Genomic DNA, 20,018 nt, shown 5'->3' on the forward strand with positions numbered 1-20,018 from the left:
CACCCCACCGCTTCTCCCTGTGTAGCGGGGCGTGATGTCCTTGCATTCAGCCAGTGCACTCAGGACACTGCATAAACAGATTAGGGGATCAGAGACAACCTCTTTGTCTTCAAAAGCCCAACAGCAAAGCACAGAAGGAGTTGCCACCCTCTGCCCACAGCCAGGCTGCTGGACTCTCTGCATCAGGCGAGGACAGGCCTCCCCTTCCCCGTGGGCACCAGGCCAGGACCAGGGCACTGGGCCTTCCGGTAATTGCGCTGCCTCGGCGTGACTCCTGCTTTGTTCAGACCCTGTAGGTCAGCAGCCTGGGCTCCTGAGGCCAACTGACCCCCAGGAGGGTCCCCACCACCAAAGACCTGCTGAGGCGAAAGTCACTGGGTCAGAGGGACCTCTGCCCCTGTCCCCCTCCCCTCATTTAGGGACAATCCAAGAAATTCAGGCCTCTGCAGGTATCTCTCTATCCCTGGCCACACCTAGGCGACTTTTCCTTCGTGGGCCCCTTTCTCCATTGAAAACAAATGTTAAAAATTATATTTTACTGTTTCGTTGGTATAAAGGCCAATATATTGGTGTTTTATATTAAAATTCTCTTGGCTCTAAAAGGGCATCTGTTTGTTTCTGTTTCTTCGTTAGTTTTCATTTTTAAGAAATTCGAACATTTTGGCAGGTCTATAAGAGTTGAACTGGAGCCCTAGGCCCTGCGCCCACGGTGCTGAGGATCTGCCGGCCTCTTCCCCGAGCCCCGCTAGGCTCTGTGCTCGCCCTGAGAACGACCATTTTCAACTGGCGTGCTTGGCAGCCGAAAGGGGTCTGTGTGCAGCCCCCAGGCGCCAGCGAACAAAATGCCGCCAGGAGTCTCCGAGGGATGACCTTCCGAGGCCTTGCAGGTGGGAGCCATAATTAGAGCCGCTGGTTCGGTGGGGCGCGCGAAAGAAAAACGCCTAAGAGCCCCTCTCCAGCTGAGCCGAGTGTGGACCGCTGCCGGGCCTTTTACTTGCGGTGGGACTTAAGCTGGTTCATTCGACGCCCCAGGGTGGGCAGACAGAGCCCAGGAAGACTTTTCCGGGGAAGACACGTTCTCTGGGGCCTTACAGGGCTCGCCCGCTCCAAGTGTCCGCTGCCGCCCAAACCCACTCACAAGGGCTGTGGTACTAAGTTTAGGGGCCACTGTAGGCTGCTGGGCGCTGTCTCCTTCCCCAGAGCTCGCTCCTCCTCCACCGCCCTGCTTGACCTCCTTACTCCCCACCCTGGACCCTTGACCCCCAGGGCCTCCCTCTTCACTCGACTCACCTGGAGTCACCTCCCTGTGCCAGGCCAGCGGAGCCATAAGATGGGAAGGCTGCCCCTAGGCCTGGAAAGCATTGGCAGTCACAAAGCGCACGCGCTCAGTTTCTGGCACGGAAACGCCCCTCCCTCTCTTGTCCGGGGGCGGGGCCGGGGGAGAGCCCAGCTGACAACTGTCATAGTGCTCCACTCCTTGATATGGCCCACCCTGCACAGAAGCCGAGGTTGTCGGACCTTGCAAGCCTCCACCGCTGGGGCACCCCTAACCTGCGCCCACGATGCGGAGCCGACCTGGCCCTCAGCAGTCCTTTCTAGGTTCCCTTTCCTGCCATCCTTCCCGATATACTTGCACCCTAGGGGTAAAGCCTTTTTTCTGCCCGCAAACTGAGCCCTAAGGCTTCGCGAACACTACCGGACTCCAGCCTCCCTGAATTGGTGTCCATCACCCCAGTATCCACATGGCACCCACAACCCCAGTCCCAACACTGCCCTGGGCAGGCAGGAGTCCTCGGGCCTGCCTGACCTCGCACCGTTGGGACCAGCTGGCTGGGGAGTACAGGGACCGTCGTCCCCGGCTCAGGCAAGGGGTCAGGTCCTCCAAGTAGAGGCCTAGGACCAGGGTTCATAACCCAGGGCATCCCTGGGCGCCCGGCCTGTCTCTCTTCCTCTCTACTTCCCCCATCCCTCTCTCAGCCCAGCTCTCTCGCTCTCTGGCAGTGTCCCATCTACAAGGACGACTGAAACTTTATAGGGCATGATTCATGGGGTAGCGGGCCTCTCGGAGCCATGGCGCTTCTAACATTAATCAGTGTCAGCCCACTAAAACCGAAATATGAATATGAATTCTCCATATTGCAGGAGAGATAAATGTGCTGGTGAATAACTGATCGGAGGAGGGAGGTAAGGACGGCAAGAGCAGAGAGCAGAGAGACTCCAGCAGGTCAACGATTGGGGCGGGGTCCCAAGGTCTCTGGCCCGGGCGGGGAGGGGGCCTGTCACCTCAGGCTGGCCTAGGATGCAGCAGAGAGAAGGTCCCCTGATTTGGTAAGTTTCTGCCCCCCGCCTGCCCTGAGAATAAGGATCTATAGAGGCTAGATCCCCCGCAGGACACCACGTCCCTCCTGTAGGGAACCTGACCCTCGCGGGGGAGGGGGAGTCCCACGTCGCAAACGGGAGTCTGGTGGACAGCCCTCGGCGCCACCCCTTTGGGGTTCATCTTCCTCCGTGCCCCTAACCGAGCTGCTGTCACCCTCGGAGTTCTCCCTGGGTGTGGGGAGGAGAACACCTTTGCAGACAGGAAATTCTGGAGATTTGGATGGATGGGTTGGGCCTTGGAAGCAAAGGCGGCTTCCGCACCTTCTCTTGCTACTCCCTGACACTTGGACAGCTGAAACGCCAGTTCCTTGCGCTGGCAGCGGGGCGCACACCTCGAGGTGCTGACAGCCAGGTGTGCAGCGGCTGGAAGAGAAGTCAACAGATACCACACAAAGGACAAAAAATGCTCTTCGACGCTTCATTAAAAATTCTTTTCTAGATTTGCACTGGGGAAAATCAGTCCCGAGCTGGCGATCTGATTTCTTTGCAGTGGGAAGCTTCAGTCCCCAAGAGGGAGCCCATACATTCCACGACGTCCAGGACGCTGGGTTCCGTGGCCTCAAACCCCCCACAGGTGAGCACATGCCGACCTGCGCAGGTGGCAGCGTTGGAGCTCCCAAATGTCTTGCAAAGAAGAAAGAAAAGCATGGAAATGTGGCTGTCCGGGGAGCGGAAACCTGCAAGAGCAGAACTATTCGACTCAGGGAAACAAAAGCGAGCCAGCCCAGGCTGGCCAGCGGCAAAGACCTCGCCTCCTCCACCTGAATCCCACCTGCTGCTTCCCGCAGTCAGTGGAGGGCAGCCCCAGCGCATATTGGAGGCCCGCTTGTGCCTCCGGAACGAGACTTCTCATCGGATGCACAGGACGTGGTTGGTCCTGGCGCTCGCTACATGCAGTTTCGTCAAGGACTCGGCGTCCCTCTGTCCCAAGCAGTCAGGGTTCCATGCATTCTGGGATGTGAAGCTCAGTGCTGAGGTGATGCTTGAAGCCCTGGCGTCGAGGGAAGGCAGGGAACACCTCTTTCATTCCGCGAGCCCCACCCTGGAAAATGGCATGCCATGCGTGAAGCTAGGGGCCCACTCCTCACCCCACCCCCCACCCTTCAATTGCCAGCAACCTACCCAGCAGAACCCTCACCCGACAGACCCACACAAACAATGAGCGGATGGCCTCCAGAAGCACAGACCAAATCACCGCCCCAAATCCGGCCTCTTGCCCACCCCGACCCCCAAGGCCCAGCACCCCAGATTTGGGTCACGCCCTCCGAGCAAGCTGAGCGCCTTCCGGGCCTTCATTCCGCGTTCGGCCCATAGAGGGCGCCGCAAGCCCGCCCAATTCGTACAGCGGAGCGCTGCGCGGCTACTCAGCCCGTTCCCGCCGCAGGCCCAGCCAGACTCTGCTCCTCCGAGCACCGGCCCGCCGCCCAGCGCCGCGGCGCGGCCCCACGTGCGCCCTGCCCTTTCCTGTCCGCGGCGCCCTTCGCGCCTCCTCCCGGAGCATTTCCTCCAGCCTCTGGTCGGGGAAGGGACCCTGCCCTCCAATCGGACGGCGGGGAAGGGGAGAGGGACTAAGTGGGGCCGGAGTCGGACGCAGGCGCCAGGAGGGGAAGCCGAGCCCCGTGGGGTCGCGCCTCCAGGTCCCCAATGAAAACCGCCTTCTTTCAGGCCGCAGAGAAGCCTAGGGTGCAGACACCCGCACAGCACTTCCCTCTCCCAAGTCGCGCCTCTTGGCCCGTGGGTAGCCCTGAGGGGCGGGAGGGGCGCAGCGCCCGGGCCAGAAAGGGGACCCAAGACAGCATCTCAGGAACCGACGGGGGGCGTCCTGTCCGTCGGCGGGGACACGGCCCTCTCCTTGCGCTCCCGCTGTCCCCAGCAGCCCGCATCTTCGCTGGTCATTTTGCTTTCTCCGTGTGCACGACATCGGCACAAAATCGTTTGCTCCCGGAGGGCCTCTTCTGGAGACGGGGCAGCAGCCCGGATTTCTGGAGGACCCGCGGAAATTCTCCTGGCTCATCTCAGGCTGGCTCGTTTCCGACTCGGCCCTGTCCCGCATTATCGCCTAAAGTTGCTCCCGGCTGCCTCCTTCCCGGCTGCCCCGATCTCGGCCATCTGGGGATTTGTTTCTGGACTCGGGGTGCTCTGTCGCAGGACTGGAGGACGCGGTCCGTGGCACAGTTTAAAGGGGCGTCCCGGAGAGACACTGGCTCCCTCTCCTCTCCCTGCCTCAGCAGCCACTGCCCTAGGCCCAGCTCAATCGCCCAGAGAGCCCCCCACCGCGTCGCTGTCCGCCCATTAGAGGAGTTTAAAAGAGCCTTTCAATTTCTCCACGTTTGATTTAACTAAGTAACTAAAAAAAATACATTCCAACCCAAATTTCATACTCCATTATTTCCTCACTCCATCCACAAAACTCCCCGGCGCCACCGTGCACCACTGAGCCACTAGTTATAAATTGATTTCGAATCGGAACTTATCCTTTGGGGGCCTGATTGGAAATCCTTTTCATTTTCCCCCATTTTTGTCCACTTAAAAAAAATCATTTTATAAACTGTCTCAAATCGAACTCATGTCCTGAGAAAGGCGTGCCCTCGATAAATGTTTGTCTAACAGTGGGAAAGAATTAAGGTGCCAGGTAGAAGCTGCTCTGGTGACAATATAACCACTCAACCACGGCAACGACCAGCACCAGCATCGAAAAGACTGTTTGAAACACCGGCTTCTTGGTGGAAACAGGCTGTGCAGACCCTCCCTGAGGGCTGCTCCCCGAAGCGTCGGCCCCAGGAACCGGCCCAGGCCAGGAATCTGGGACACAGGACCCCCACGCTCCCAGCCGTAGACACAGCAGCAGGGGCAGCGGACATCATTTCATTTAGTTTATTAGACAAAAATATATGATTATTTAGACAAGTTCGCTGACGCGCTATTTACAATCTGAAGTCACTCTATATACAGAAAAAAAAAAAAAAAGACACAAGCACTTGGGGGCTTTTACCGCACCGAGAATCAACCAGAGTATGGCGAGCGCCATCTGAGCCGAGGCCGCGTGGACCGAGCTCGGCCGAGACGAGCCCCTTTCTGCAGAAAGCGATGGATGGGAGTCGTTGACGTCGTGGCCATATTTGTCCTTTACACCAGTCTGAAATATTTGTCTTAATTCCTCCCCCATCCCCTCCCTCCCCAGCTCCCCCCTCCCCCCACAAAAGTAAAGGACGACCCTTAATCAGGCGGACGGGAGGGCTGCTAGGATCCGCGGCGTTCCCTCCTGCGGGGCCAGCGAGCTGCAGGGAAACAGCGAGACAAGAAGACACCGAGCCAGTCAGTGGATGGGCGCTGCGACCCGGCGGCGCCGCTTCCGCCATCCTTGCGCCCGGGGGCGGGGTGGCTTCCCCTGCCCAGCTCCCGGGTCCAGAGAAACCCAGGCGACTCAGCTAGACCCCGCGCAGGGCCGGTGCTTGGCGCCCAGGTGCACAGCCCCCCACCTCCGCCCAGGCCCCCTTCCGCCGCTGTCCCCGACTCAAATGCCCCCTCCCTACCCTGGTAGCAAAAGCAAACGGCACTCACTTGTCGCGCACCGGCTGGAAGGGCGACTTTAACTGCTGTGCTGGAGAGTCTGGCCTGGGGACAAGGTCTCTCTCTGCAAGGGAGGGGAAGAGCAAAGCATTAGGACCGGGGACAGGTGTGGTGTGGGGGACTGTTCGGCAAGGAGCTCAGACCTCCTCCTCACCCCACCCAAGGCCGCCACTAGGGCCAGAACGCTGGGAATAACTCCCCCCACCCACCAGCTCAGTCCCAGGCAGGCCTCGCTCTGCGAATTCAGAGCTTACTGCTCTGTCCCGGAGCTCGGCACCCAAGGCCTCTTACCCACGTCCTGGACCTTCGCCCGACTCCCGTACCCTCCGAGACGCGCACTCTCGGTGCACTACCTGGTAGTGTGGGGCTGTTGCGGGCCGAGGCCTTGTCGCCGTGCAGCGCCCCAGCGGCCAAGGAGATGGGCGGCTGCGGCGGCGGTGGCGCGGGCAAGTGTGGGCCGTGGGGCGCGGTGTGGGGCGAGCCAACGCCCAGGAAGGAGCGCATGTTGAGCAGCGAGCCCTGAGCGAGGAAGGCGCCGTTGGTCCAGTTGGAGAACTTGCCGATGTGGCAGGTGTACAGTCCGTGGCTGGGAAGCAAGGCGGGGTGCTGCAGCGGCGCGCCGGCCGGCGGCCCGTGTGTGCCGTGGTGGCCGGCAGGCGGCGGCGGCGAGGCCTTGGGTACGCCGTCGGGGCTCGTGGCCGTCTCGGCCAAGGACCAGATCTTGGGCTTGCTGTGAGGCGCGCCCTGAAGGCCCGCCGAGGCGCCGGGGCTCAGCAGGCGCGTGCTGCCAGGCTCGGGGGCCTCCTTGGCCAGGCCCAGGGGCGAGTCCTGCGGCTTGAGCGCGTCGGCGGCCGCCAGCGGCGAGCCCTGGTCCCGGGAGAGCGGGGTGGGTGCGGCGGGTGTGCGCGGCGCCTCGGCCTTGTCCTCGTCGTCTTCGTTGCTCTGGTCGCCGTCGTGCTCGTCGATCTTGTCGATGTCGATGCTCTCCAGATCGATCTCCTCGTCGTCCTCGGCCTTCTCGGGGTCGCCCTCAGTGTCGCTGCCGAAAAGGGCGCCGTCCTCCTGATCCTTGCTGCGCGCGCCCCACGTCACTTTATTCTCCTTCTTAAGGCGCCGGCGCGCGTTGGCGAACCAAGTGGAGACCTGAGTGAGGGTCATCTTGGTGATGATGGCCAGCATGATCTTCTCACCCTTGGTGGGGTAGGGGTTCTTGCGGTGCTCATTGAGCCAGGCCTTGAGCGTGCTGGTGCTCTCGCGCGTGGCGTTCTTGGGCCGCCCGGGGTCCCCGTACTGAAACTGGCCGTAGGGGTAATAGGCCGGCGCCGTGTGGGCTGCGAAGGTGGCAGGGTGCACCCCGGGGTTGTCCTTGAGTTCATACTGTGAGCCCTGCAGCCACAGGCCGAGCAGGGAGGAGAGAGGAAGGGAGAGAGAGACATGAGTCCCCGAAGGTGGAAAGGCAAGGGACTGCCGCTCCCTTCCCCCCATCCACTGGGGCAGCCCTAGGCAGTTCAAGGGGCCTTAGGCGTCCTTCCCAGAGCAGTGGGCCCCAGTCCCCTCCTGTGGAAAGAAAGAGTCAAAACCAAGATCGGATGCCAGGAACTGTGAGCCAGCTGATCGCGGAGAACGCTTTTGACACTCAAGAAAAGTTCCAGCAAGAGTGCGTTTCCCTTCCAGAGGAGCAAAGCAGAAGCCCCCCCAGCCTCCCCGCTTGCATGTCCCTAAGCTGCCTGCAGCCTCGCCCTCCCACCAAGAGCTCCAAAAACCTGGATCTCCAAGTTCGTCTCCCACTAGCTAGAGGAGGAAAATCTTTTAATTGGAGTGATAGAAACTGTTTTTCAAACGTGAAAAACCGACAACTCAAGCCCCCTCCCTTCGGCCCGAGGAGGTCAAACAAAATAAACCTTCCCGCTCGGCTTTGAGTCCAAATCCGTCAGCAATTTGAAACGAAAGCACACTCCTTTTTGCTCCAAAATTAATCTGCATATAATGAGTCGCTCACACTTAAAGGCCTACAGTGGTGACAGGTAATTTAAAATTTTAATCCTGGCCATCATTGATAACAATAACAAAAACACCATTTGTTTTCTTAAATACAAAAGGAGGGCTTATCTGGTAAAATATTAACGCGCAGGCCAGGAGCAGCAGGCCGGGAGAAGGGGAACCGGTTCGGTTTCCTAGGCTGTGCTTTGGTTACTTTATCTCTTAAGTTTGCCTTTGATCTGGAGGGAGCAAGCATGAACTGTTTGCAGGCATTTAGAGACCATGATTTATTTGCAATCAATATTCTTTTTATCATCAGTAGTAAAACACAGCGAGTCAAATTATCCCATCAGGTGTTTTGGTAAATAACATTTTATCTTTCTAACAACCTCATTAGGCCTCATTATTACCATAAATTGCCCAGACATTCGCTCACAGTTTTCTTCTTTAACTTCCAAACACCTAATCATAAAGACTTAGAAAGGGAGGCCTAGAATTGGGATTGGAGTTTCGGCTCTACTTTCCAAGAACGGCCTGGAGAAGGAGGGAGTAAACACGCTTTTGGGGAGGATTTTTACCTGTTGACTCCTTAGTGAAAAATCTCATATCTCCCTTCTCCACTTCAGCACATGGAGAACAGACACTCACTGCGTCCCCCACGCAAGCCTACACAGGGGGGTTCCTAAATAGGACATATCTGTCTTCAGAATTGCTGCAAAAAAAAACTGATCTCCAAGCTAAAATGTTGGAGTTGCTACACTAGCCAAGAGGACTCAAGACTCTGAGAAAGTTGTAGAGAGTGAGAAGACTCCTTTGACTAAATTAGTCTGGAGGCGGAGGCCACAGAGAAATGGTTTCTGTGGCCAGATTTCGTTTGTTCCTCCTCACTCCAAAATGTACTTTGCGCTATTGTCATTATTTCGGTTGTAATTGTAAAAGAGGTATTTCGGCCTCTTCTCTGCTGGGAATTCTTTTTGAAAGGACACCTTGTAAATCTCTCATCGCTTTCCCGGCCTCCCGGCCGCCTGAACAAAATGGGGGCTGATCTTCTGATATCCTAAGCAATCTGAAAGGCAGTGGGGGGGGGGGGGTTTCACAGAAATAGGGTTGTTTTATTTACACTTTTTTTCCAAAACTACAAGAAAAGTTACAGGGAAAACACACCGGCCGTTTCGCCGGGACACAATTGCCGGGTATTTCGTTTAGGTCTCCTCGGGGAGTGGGTTGACTTGTGGTGCCCAGATATCGCACAAATCTTCCGGCAGCGGCGTAGGAAGGGCCCACTCGCCGACCCACTGCTCCCCGAGCAATTCGCCAGCAGCCCGAAATTTAAGCCGCGACCTTGCATCAGGCCAAGGAAAATGGATCATGTCGCCCGACAGGCCGGCCAGTATCCCTGCGGGGAATTAAATTTGCTGCCCCCTCCCCCATCTAACACCCGCAGGGACGCAAGGCTCCGAGGACACCATTTATTTTAAGCCCTGGGACACTGTTTTCTTTAATCCTCCATTATGTAATGCTAGAAAGAAAAGTGCTTTTCTTTCGGTGCAAATGAAAACTTTGGCAACTCAGAAAAGTCAAAACAAACACCGTTTCAGACTCCTCAAATTATTTCAACTTATATTCCATTAAAAAAAAAAAACCTTAAATTTGAACACACGCCAAAACTGAGACTCCTCCTGCTCTTCCGATCTCTATTGTTACGATTATTTCGACCGACTCGACTGGTCTCTAAAGGCTTCCATCTGAGAAACTAGGCTACAACTGTCTCAGCTCTGCCAAGGAAGGGGAAAAGCGAGTCTTCCTGGACCCGGGTCAAAGCTGACGAGGCAGCGGGAGCGGAGCCGGCGGGCCGGGAAGGACAGTCCTGGTCGCCCGGGCCGAGAGGCCGGGCCCCGGAGGGCCTGCGAGTTGGCCCCGACCTCCCGCGCGGGCCGTGCGCCCCGGGCCTGCTCCGGCGGCCTCTTCCGCCCCGACCCGCCAGTACGACTTCTTCCCAACCCAGCCTGCCGCCTCCTGGAGTCGAGATGGCGCGACCGTCCCCCCGCGGGCCTCTCCACGCTGCTAGTCCCCGGGGGCTAGCCCCCTGTAGCCCCGACTCGGCCGCGCGGCCCTGGCCGCTCCTCGCCGCCGACCCCGCAGCTGTCCCTGGCGCGCGCCCTGTCCCCCGGCCCGGCGGCGCGGGCGCACTCACCATCTGCGAGAAGAGGCTGAGGTCGGCGGCGTAGGGCAGGAAGGCGCTGTAGTTGGGCGTGCCCGCGTACGGCCCGGCCGCCGCGTACATGCCCAGCACCGAGGTGACGGCGGCCGCCCCCGCGCCCGCGCCCAGCTCCGCCGTCCCGGGCCGGCCCGACGAGGCGGCGGCGGCGGCGGCGGCGGCAGCCAGCACCCCCGGGCGCTCGCCGCCGTAGGCGCCAGGCCCCGCGGCGCTCAGGTACTGCGGGTAGCCCAGCTGCGGGAAGGACATGTCCGCGGACTCGCGGCGGCGAGGAGGCGAGCGTTACTGGCGGGAGGAGCGGCGACCCGGGGCGACCGGGCGGGCGGGAGGGCGCAGGCTGGCCTTGGCCGAAGCTCGCTGGCGCCCGGTCCCGGTGCGCCGGTCCGCGATCGCGCGCCGACTGCGGCGGCCGCCCTCCGCTCGGCGGCGGCGCTGGCCCGGACAATTTGAAGTTGATGCTTTGATTGGCATCCCCGGAGCGCAGGCCCCGCCCCGGCCCGCCCCGCCCGCCGCTCCCGCCCCGCCCGCGAGCACGTGGTGCCGCGCGCTCGGGCCACCTCGCCCGCGGTGGGCGCGCGGCCGGCGGGGCGGGGGTCCAGCTCCTGCCAGAGCCCGCCGGCCGGCGTGCAACCTGGCGACGCGGCACGGCAGCTGTCCCAAGCCGGGGCTGGCTGCTCCTGGCCGAGCTGGCGTTCCTTTTTCACAGAACCCCTGGGCGCTGGCGTTTCCACCGCGGAGGTCTGGAGGGCTCGGCGGGGCCCGCGGGCCACTGCGGAGTGCGAGGGTCCGGCATCGGTGCCCGGCAGAGGCCTCTCCTCTGAGAACCGCGCGGCCTCGGCCTCCCCGGACATTTTTGGCAGAAGTGGACTCCGGGTCGCTGGGTGCGCCACGACCCCGGCGACCTGGGCCACTCCTGCCCCGAAGCAGCTTCCTGGCGGCCCTCTAGGTATAATGGATCATCTGACAGTGTCCGCCCTGAGCTACACTTGGCGACCGGGAAGCAGCCGAACTCTACTTCTTTTCTCATTGGGAAAACTTTGAGAAAGGGCCACCCCAGCTGAGAAGCCACAGCCTTAAGGGAAGCAGAGGCGGGGAGCAGAGGCAGGTCTTCGAGGGCGGCGGGGAGGGGGGTGCTCCTTTCTTTGCAGAGAAGGCGCTCTTGCAGCAGGAGCCCCCCCCACACACACACACCCGACGACGGGGGTAGCCAGCGTGGCCCGGCTACCCCTCGTTGCTCCCTAGCTGTGCACCTCAGGAAGTAAACTTTTGTGGAGAGTGCGGGCCAGGCTGGCTACCCCGCTTCCAGGCCACACGCTCATCCTCTCTCTCCTTCTCAATCCCTTTTTCAACTTCAGACCCGGTGGAGGGAGCGCGTGGTCCAGCGCGGTGTGCTCGGGGTGGTCCCTGGTCGCTGGACGCCAGGCCTGGGGCGGCCCGTTCCCTTCGCCTTCCTGCATCCGGGACGGCTCCGGAGGCTGCTTCTGCGCTGCTGTCTGCTTGGCGACGCAGGTGGGAGGGCACCCAAGGTACCTGCCTGGGCTCCCTGGGCGACCTTAGGTCCACCCTTCTAGGCGGCGCCGAAGCCAGTGCACACCCAGCAGCTGTCACCGCAGTGCTCTGGTACACTGGGCCCCGCAGGAGTTCCAGCCTCGGACTCACTGGGGCTGCGGAGTGGAGACCTGCCTCTAAGTCCCTTCCTGGGCCAACTCGTACCCTGGACACCAGCGTAGCCTCCACACCTACTCCTCTGTCCGGCTGCGGGGAGCCTGGAGACCCTAGGACCCCCTCAGCATCAGGAGGGCTCCCATTTCTCGGTGTACGGCCCGAATACAGACACCGAGCTACCGCCTAAAATTAGCAACAATAACGCCCATAACAGTAATTACAAATTACCAGCTCCATAATCAGGCTTTAATTTCTCTGCTCTGAGTTGCATTTTTTCCGGTTTGTGCTGTGTGTTCCCCCTGCCCCCCCCCCCCCCCAGCTAACCGGCACCAAGCACTCCAGAAACCCCCTGCAATGGCCAGTGCTCCTGCAGAGAGAGCTTGGGGATTCACCCAGCTCTTCAACTCCAGGAAGTCCCTAACCGCAGCTTCCTTCTGTTCTCCAGCCCACAGCCTCCCTTACCCCCAACTCAAAGACAGATCCCAGACTCCCAGCCCCCTCTACCCTACACCAAAACAAGCCCAACGATGCAGGTGAGAGCTATGTGGGAAAGGGTCCAGCCATCCACTGTCCTGTTTAGTAAACTCCAGTGTCACATTACAGGGCGACAGGTAAATACAGGTGAGATAAGTCTCCTGTGACCTGGAGGTGGAGGTGGAATGTCTGTTCAGAAACTTTTCCGAGTGTAAGAATTCAGCCACACAGGTTGATAGGCATCTTCCCACCTACTTCCTCACCAAGACTGGCACCCCTGTGTCTCTCCAGTCATCCCCTGCGCAGCACACTACAGACATCTGAGCCTCTTATGTGTGTGCGGGAGGGGATGGGAGCAGCGTGTGGGCTTTTCCTCACCCTCAATGCCACCCTGACTCATCACTTCCACTCAGGTCATGTAATGTTGGTAGGGTCCTGGGTAGCTTCCTAAGACTCCAGCAAGTAAGCCAGGGAGGCCTGGCTTGGCCACCTGGAGACTCCCCTGGAATCTCTCCTAAGGACCAGGCAGTTAAGGGGCGCGTGGCCTACGGGACACTAGTAGGGCCCCTGCATTTGCCCCCCAGGGAGTCCTTGAAAGATACCTAAGGGGCGATTGGATAGCCGGTGCCCAGGCCAGGGGCTGGGGCTGTGCCAGGAAGCCCCTGAGCTTAAAACCCTTTCATGGAAGAACGGAGTTCGAGCAGAGTTTGGTGGGCCCCCAAACTCACCTCCCCCTTCCTTTTCCTGGGCCCTTAACCCTAAAACTCCTAACTAGGAGACTAGGAAGCAACGCAGAAAAGAAAGGAGTAAGAAAATCGCCAGCAAAGCACCACAGTGGGGTGAGTTCGTGGAGAAGGACCGAGAACCTCCTGCCTCGGTCTTGCCAGGCCAGCCCTGGCCCTCCTCGGTCACTGGTTTTTTTTTTTTTTTAGCATCAGTGGTTACTTGGGGCGGAGGGCTGGAAGGCCGAAAGTGCAGAGCCCGGGAGAGGACTGCCACGACCGAGAGCCTTGGCCTGACTTGAATATCCGCTTAACGCGAGTACAGATGTTTCCCCCAATGTGTTCTACCCGGCTCACAGGCTCTGCCCCTCTGGCGTCCCACTCCGTCTCTCTGGTGGCCCGGGAGGCACGCGGCACGAAAGAGGGACAAGCCGGTCCTGAGCAGGCTCCAGGGTACAGGCGGGGAGCGAATATCCTGGCTCCCGCGGCGTCGATGTCGAAGACCGACGCCCCCCGCCCCCAACCCTGTTGCGCCGGGTGGCTAACCCGGCTGTGACTCGGGCGGAGTCGGCCACTCGCCAGGCGGCTGAGGTGGGCCCGGGAGCCATCCGCCTCCGCCCCACCCACGTCGCCAAGCGGTCGTCACTACGCCCAGAAGCCTTACGAAGCCAGACCTAGGGGTCGCTGCGCGGCCGGATCAGAGCTCCGCACGGTTCGCGGCCCGGCACCGGCTGGAGCCCGCAAGCCCTGGGACGCGGAGCGCGAGGGCTCCGGGAGAATGGCTCCTGCCCCGCCGCAGTTGGCGCTGGGCGCAGGCCCGCGGAGCTCCGCAGAGGCGGTGATCGGGCCGCAGCGAGGCCTCAGGCTGGGAAGGCAGGACGCTGGGCGCGCGCCCGCTGGGCGGGTGGCTCCGGGTGTGCCCGCGTGTGTACTGGGGGCGTGTTCAGGGCGCGACAGGGCAGGGAGAGGACTGTGCGTTGGGAACGCGGAGGAAAGACCGAGGTCGCGGGAGCTGGGGCGAGGAACTGCACTTTCGAACCCAGTGACTTTTGTGCAGGTTTCAAGGCTTCAAGGAAAGTTTACTTGCTCACTTTTGTTTTTCTTTTGTTTTGTTTGAAGAGACAGTACTCTAAATGGGGGTTGTTATGACTGCTGTGAGAAACATCGGGGTCATTTCTCCCCCCCACTTCAGTGGCGGTCCCTCTCTGATTTGCCCCCTGGCCCACCCCGGGGGCCGTATTTAAATAAGGCTGAGATGAAACAAACCAGCAGCACCCTTATTTACAGTTTTACTCTTTCTGAGGTATTTCTCCTCTGCTTCCCCAACTCTGCTGTCGGGCGGCCTCTGAGGAGGTGGAGGAAGCCCATTTGGGGACCGCCTCACTTCCTAGAGACATCTTGGGGACCAATCTTTGGCGCCGAGGACCGAGGAGACGCAGAGCCATCATGGAGATGCAGCGGGCGGCGCAGCGGCCTTGTCGCCTGCCTTTCAAAATGGCCATTCTCTGCTATGCAGATGGCAGGCTGGGGCGCCGGACGGCGGCTCCTTGGAGGGGCTGGCGGCCTGACCTGGCCCGCGCCCCGGGCTCCAGCTGGGCCCTCCGTCTGGACATAAGCCCAGATTTATAAGTCTTGTTAAATACTTCTCAGAACTTTGCACCTTGCTCCTGCAGGGCCCGGAAGTCATCCCGCTCGGCAACAGCGAGGCGAGTGTCAAATCGTCCCCGCGGCCGAGACCCCCCGAACTGCTGGCGGGGATGCGGTGTCAGCCACGACCCCTGGGTGTCCGGCTCGCGCGACTCTGCCACTCTGAGGCCGTGCCCACGCTGGGGCCCGGGGACTTTCCTTGAGCCTCTGGGCTGGAGAAACCGAGAGCCCCCAGTGCGCACACCAAGGGCGCTGGCTGCGGGACCCCGCTGGGAGCCCCGCTCGCGTGCGCTGGCGGGAAAAGACGCTGCTAGCGACTCCGGGAAAACTGGAAAGGAAAACGCCCAGAAGCTAGGGACACAGGCCGGCGGGTCACCGGGCGCAGTGTCCCGCGTGGCGAGAAGCGCAGAGCGCGCACCGCGGTCTAGGGAGCTTTGCTGGCCAGATCCCGGCTGCGGGAGGGCTGTGGCCCCGGGAGCCTGCCGAGCTGGCTGGGGCTTGTGACCAACGCTGGGCAGAAGGACCGACCTCAGGGGCCGGCCCGAAGTGCTGGAATCGCGCCGGGCCCGAGTGTTAGAGGAAGTAAATTCCCTCCGTGTGCACACACGTGAATATTTTATAAACCTTCCCGTAATTAACCAAATCATTTCCATTTTGCTTCCGATATGATATGATCCACAGCAACGGTGTGAGGGTTTTCCGGGCTTATAATTTTTTGTCACCAGACGGTTGCTTGGGGGCAGAGTCACAATTGCCGCGCCAGCTGCAGTTGTCTTTATTTGTTTTTCTGCCGTGTTCCTGTAGGGCTCCATTATGCAATTTTTAATTAGTTTGTGTTTGTATTTCACCCGTCCCAAATCAATGCCATCCCGGAGCAAGGCGATGTAAATTCTCGCAGTACAGGTGTAGCTGCCTGCTCCGGAACACTAGGAAACGCGTGTCTGACAAATGAAAGCCGGGCTGTCACGCAGCCGACTGTCAGCTCTCGGCAGCCAAGAGGCGCAGATCAAAGACCGAGCAGGGACTTCTGCGCCCCCAGGAGCGGCAGAGTGGCTTCGCCTCCTAATGCTATTAGAGAGGGCGGGGGACTGGGGCAGAGCCTGTCGTGGGGACAAAGTAACTTTTCATTTCGCTCAAGTCCTGTGGTTTTCGGACCAGCGTAGGCCTCCTGAGCTCTTTCCATTTGGGACCTAGAGGACCCAGGTGAAACTGCGCAAGGCCGATGCTTCAGGACCCGGGCTGTGTGCGAAGGCGCAGTAACCGGCGTCTCCTGCGCCGCCAGGTCCATTTCCTGCCGGCGTCCACTGGGTCTGCTCGGAGAATACATGAGCCTTAAAGCGCGAACTTGTGGTATCTCTAGACAAATGAAGTCCTCTTTCCCTCTCCGTGTTGTGTTTGCTTTCTCTTCCTTCTGGAAATGACCTCTGTGGAAGAGTGTATAAATCTATTCCTCCAGCCACCCGGGAATTCTTCTAAAACTTTCTTCTTTTTTTTGGTCGGGAATAAGAGATTGTTCATCTTTAACTAGGCCACATAGAAATTATGATTCAACAGCAGTGTATATTTAATTCGAGTAATCTCAATTGAATTTGATTACCTAATGAATGATTTGTTTAGAAGGTAAAACGCCTTGTTTGCCAAGTACAGTGCAGACCTCTGATAAGAACTTCTGTGGGTAGGGCATTACAGTTTAAAAGCAGACATGCATTCAAGTTTATATTTTAACTCTTCGAGGCTGCAACTGTTAACTTTACTACTCAGACACAAAAAAAAAGCTGATCCTCCGAATCATGTCTGGGGGTGCTGTGGAGCCCTTCTGGTCACGCGGCCAGGCTCTTCTGTTATGCCTGCAAGTGCCTTTGAAATCTACTGTTCTCTGGCTTTTTGTCATATATGTATAGTTTGTTTTTAAACTCATTTTGTTTTAGTAGAGTTTTTCAGGTGCAAGGCAGGGCAGTTGTCTCGTTGACGAATTCTTCTATGATTAATATTGTCAGTGAAGTGGCAGACCCAGAAAACCTACAGGCGCGCCCCCAGCTCAGCTCCTCTGAGACCTTTAGGAAAGTAGCAGGAAGTCTTTCTGGGGTTATCAAACTTGGTAGGCATGGAAGCCATCACAGTCCAGGCTTTGACATTAGCCCTTAATTTCCTAAAATATGGAAGACCTAAATTTTCTCTTGCTTTTCAAAATCCGTAACAAGTAATGCCAAGCCATGCCGTCCATTAGGAACTGCTCTAAAGCTAAGTTGTTTCTACTCAGTGGCAGCTACTGGTTCATCTAATGCCAGGTCCTTTACAGGAAGAGTGCTTCTCGCTGGAAATCTCACTGTTGCTGTATTTTCTATGGTCAAACTGCCGCAGACTCAGACTTCTTAATGGCCTTCCTCTATCCCTGTGTGATGGACAAAATCCTCTATCCCTGTGTGATGGACAGAATTCTCTATCCCTGCGTGAAGAGGTTTCTGCAGACCGGTGCCTGTGTGAGGTGAGGGAGGCGCAGGGACTTCCACCCTCTTGCTGAAAAGAGAATAGGAAATAAGAACATCTCAGAATCAACTTGGCTTGGTTTCACTGTCATTTTCATTAATAAATACTTTAATTGCAGTCTTGGGCCCTATTGTCACACAAATATTAAATATTACTAACATAGAGTCGGACTAAGATGGGCTTGTAAGAAAAATGCAACATTTTGATAAGAATTATTAATTTTTTGTTTCCTTTTAGAATCCCTGATTTTTATCTTCGCTGGGTATTTTGAAACCAATGCTCTAGCCACCAGTAGTGGTTAAATTATAACATAAAACTTAATCACATTCAATTATGATTACAGTTGCATCTTCCAAAGAACCAGATCTACATGAATACATATTTTAAACATACTTATGAATTTACTTCATGCCTTCTTTCAAATAACAACTTGCAGTAACAACCAGAGAGAACATGAGATAATAGTTTGGGAATGATAACACAGTTCTCAGATCGAGCAAATCCAAAGATTATTTCCTAGTAAAACCCTTAAAGGGAACGATACATGCTGGATGGTAAAAAAAGCTGGATGGTAGAAGGTGAAAAAACGAAATTGCAGATTGGTGCATGACTCTTCCAAAAACAGTTGAAATTTTGACCAAATGGCATTCTCCCTCTCATGGCTTCATATCAGCTCTTAACCAATTGATAAAAGATAAGAGGATCCTACTAGAAAGCTCTTTAAAAAAAAAAAGCCTGTTGACAAATACATGCCCACAAAACATCCTAAGTAGAAAGTTTAATGCATTCTGGGTTTTGAAATGGGTGCACATCACTGGTTGATAGTTAAAATCTGTTTATGAGACTTAAAGGTCATCAGCATGATAGAATGCCCATGGAGAGTAACCTCTCAAGGGTTAGCAGATGCTTTGGGAGTTCAGGGAAAAGTTTCTGGGAAATTCTAAAGCTACTTAGGGCCCATCGGCATTTTCCAGGACTATGCTTAAAACCAAAAAAAACAAAGCTGTTGTCATCAAGTCGATTCCAACTCATAGTGACCTTATAGGACAGAGTAGAACTTTCCCATAGAGTTTCAAAGGAGAGCCTGGTGTTTTCGAACTGCCAACCTTTTGGTTAGCAGTTGTAGCTCTTTACCACTACACCACCAGGATTTCGCTTAGAGAAGCAATTTTTTTTTTTTTTTTTAATGAAATGGATCTAGGGGGAGAAACTTGAAATATGCCTTGACCAAGGGGCCCTTGACTTGCTCGTGCTCTGACTTTGTCTCGTACTTTTCAGTGGTCTGGAATTTGGGGCTTTTGGCTGGGGCTCCAACAGCCCCATCCCTCCTTTCTAAGTGTAAGAAAAAAAATAGAGAGAGATGCTTCCAGACTCCTGCCCTCCTCAGCCTTATGCCACCTTTGGTGTGTGTTTGTGTGTGTGTTTGCATGACCAGACTGTGGAAGATGACACTGACATGGGGAGAGAAGGGAATGGTTTCCTCTTCCAAACGCACACCACAGAGTAAGTTGTCCCAAAGATCATGGCATATCCCGACCAGGGAAGAGGGCAGGACCAAGCAAACCTCCTAGAGCAGGGAAGTGACTCTTCTCCGTCCTCTGTATTCCTCTAGGTGTCTTTCCCAAGCCCTGCACTTCAGAGCCCACCCCAATGCCCTTATGCCGACGGCAGGCTGTCCAGACTTCTCAATGCCACCTCAGTCCATATTTTGGGACTTCCTCCCTCTCCGATGAAACCACATGGCTTGTGATCTCATCTCTTGGAAATCAACTGGGTGACTAGTAGGTTAATCATAGCATCTACTTTGACCTAGGATGATTATTAACGGACAGAGATGGACTACTAGAATGAACAAATCTGTCTTGGAAGAAGTACACCCAGACGCTCCTTTGCAGTGAGGATGGCAAGACTGTCTCAGGTACTTTGGCCATGCTATCAGGAGGACCAGTCCCTGGAGTAGGACATCATGCTTGGTAATGTGGAGGATCAGTGAAAAAGAGAAAGGCCCTCAACAAGATGAACTGACACAGTGGCTGCAACAATGGGCTCAAGCATAACAACGATTGTGAGGATGGCTCAGGACCTGGCAGTGTTTCGTTCTGTTGTACATTGGTTGCTATGAGTTGGAACTGGCTCGATGGCACCTAACAACAATAACTACAACACAATATACCCTTTAGCTTTGGGGAAGAAGATCCTGGAAGAAGCTCTACACCTTTTCCTTCTTCCTGGTTAAAAAAAAAAAAAAAAAAGAGGGAGGGTACCTTCATTAAAATGAGCAAACACAAAACAAATGTAAGTAATGTTCAGTAGTATATTATTCCTTACATTAAAAATTTTCAAAGCTGGTTATTATCAAAGGCTATGCGGCCACGCTGATACAGTGCAGTCAAACATATAAGTAGTTTCAAAGTCCCATGGTTTATAAACTCTAGACAAAAGAGCCTCTATAGAATTGAAGCAAACACACTGAGAAAATGAATTTTACCCTGGGACCCAGGCTACTTTTCCTCTTTCTTTTCTGTTCACACCTAAGCAATCAGCAGGCCCCTTGCAGTATGCCTTTCTAAACCAAGAAGGCTCATGTGTTCTGTTTTATGCAATAAATGGACCAATCTGATGTCATTTCTCCCATGAAAAATTCAAAGCTATCAGTTAAGCTCCATTTCTCAGGTTTTGCAAAAGGAAAAACATACAGTAGTTAAGTCCATCATGCAAATTTGTCTGGGTTCCAAGGTCGAGGCTTAGTGTACGTATACTAGGCTTCGGCCAAGACAGAATTGCCCTAAAAATGGAAAATTTGAGGTCGGTCCTGTGTGTCATCAGCTGCTGCGCTTCACTGCCAGCAAACACATCATCTCTATGACGGTGGTGGT

At 56.4% G+C, this 20,018-nt stretch overlaps 3 protein-coding genes across 3 annotated transcripts; 1 reads left to right on the forward strand and 2 right to left on the reverse strand.

Annotated features, from left to right (window-relative positions):
• Window positions 1–2,321: 2,321 nt before the first annotated feature.
• LOC126061401 (uncharacterized) lies at window positions 2,322–3,311 on the reverse strand. The gene is made up of 2 exons (XM_049857913.1): window positions 3,152–3,311; window positions 2,322–3,056 (listed from the first exon to the last, which is right to left on the reverse strand). The coding sequence occupies exons 1-2, from the start codon at window positions 3,230–3,232 to the stop codon at window positions 2,376–2,378; spliced, it is 762 nt and encodes a 253-aa protein (XP_049713870.1). The 5' UTR covers window positions 3,233–3,311; the 3' UTR covers window positions 2,322–2,375.
• A 2,264-nt stretch (window positions 3,312–5,575) lies between these two features.
• On the reverse strand, window positions 5,576–10,559 carry IRX1 (iroquois homeobox 1). The gene is made up of 4 exons (XM_049861086.1): window positions 10,124–10,559; window positions 6,303–7,335; window positions 5,941–6,013; window positions 5,576–5,657 (listed from the first exon to the last, which is right to left on the reverse strand). Exons 1-4 carry the CDS (start codon window positions 10,394–10,396, stop codon window positions 5,600–5,602), a joined length of 1,437 nt encoding a protein of 478 aa, XP_049717043.1. The 5' UTR covers window positions 10,397–10,559; the 3' UTR covers window positions 5,576–5,599.
• LOC126061949 (translation initiation factor IF-2-like) lies at window positions 10,395–17,273 on the forward strand. Its single transcript, XM_049858845.1, has 4 exons — window positions 10,395–10,582; window positions 10,627–11,093; window positions 11,503–11,673; window positions 13,219–17,273. The coding sequence occupies exons 1-4, from the start codon at window positions 10,395–10,397 to the stop codon at window positions 13,308–13,310; spliced, it is 918 nt and encodes a 305-aa protein (XP_049714802.1). The 3' UTR covers window positions 13,311–17,273.
• Window positions 17,274–20,018: the final 2,745 nt, after the last annotated feature.

The sequence above is a fragment of the Elephas maximus genome, chromosome 2 (assembly GCF_024166365.1).
Source record: "Elephas maximus indicus isolate mEleMax1 chromosome 2, mEleMax1 primary haplotype, whole genome shotgun sequence".
NCBI lineage: Eukaryota > Metazoa > Chordata > Mammalia > Proboscidea > Elephantidae > Elephas > Elephas maximus.

Coding starts and splice junctions, on each gene's coding strand:
- LOC126061401 (XM_049857913.1), bottom strand. CDS start 3,232: ATGAGAAGTCTCGTTCCGGAGGCACAAGCGGGCCTCCAATATGCGCTG. Junction 3,057..3,151: donor CTGACTGCGGGAAGCAGCAG/GTGGGATTCAGG, acceptor CTGCTCTTGCAG/GTTTCCGCTCCCCGGACAGC.
- IRX1 (XM_049861086.1), bottom strand. CDS start 10,396: ATGTCCTTCCCGCAGCTGGGCTACCCGCAGTACCTGAGCGCCGCGGGG. Junction 7,336..10,123: donor TCAGCCTCTTCTCGCAGATG/GTGAGTGCGCCC, acceptor CTGTGGCTGCAG/GGCTCACAGTATGAACTCAA. Junction 5,658..5,940: donor TTCCAGCCGGTGCGCGACAA/GTGAGTGCCGTT, acceptor GTTTCCCTGCAG/CTCGCTGGCCCCGCAGGAGG.
- LOC126061949 (XM_049858845.1), top strand. CDS start 10,395: ATGTCCGCGGACTCGCGGCGGCGAGGAGGCGAGCGTTACTGGCGGGAG. Junction 11,094..11,502: donor GCTTCCTGGCGGCCCTCTAG/GTATAATGGATC, acceptor TTTCAACTTCAG/ACCCGGTGGAGGGAGCGCGT. Junction 11,674..13,218: donor CAGGTGGGAGGGCACCCAAG/GTACCTGCCTGG, acceptor TTTTTTTTTTAG/CATCAGTGGTTACTTGGGGC.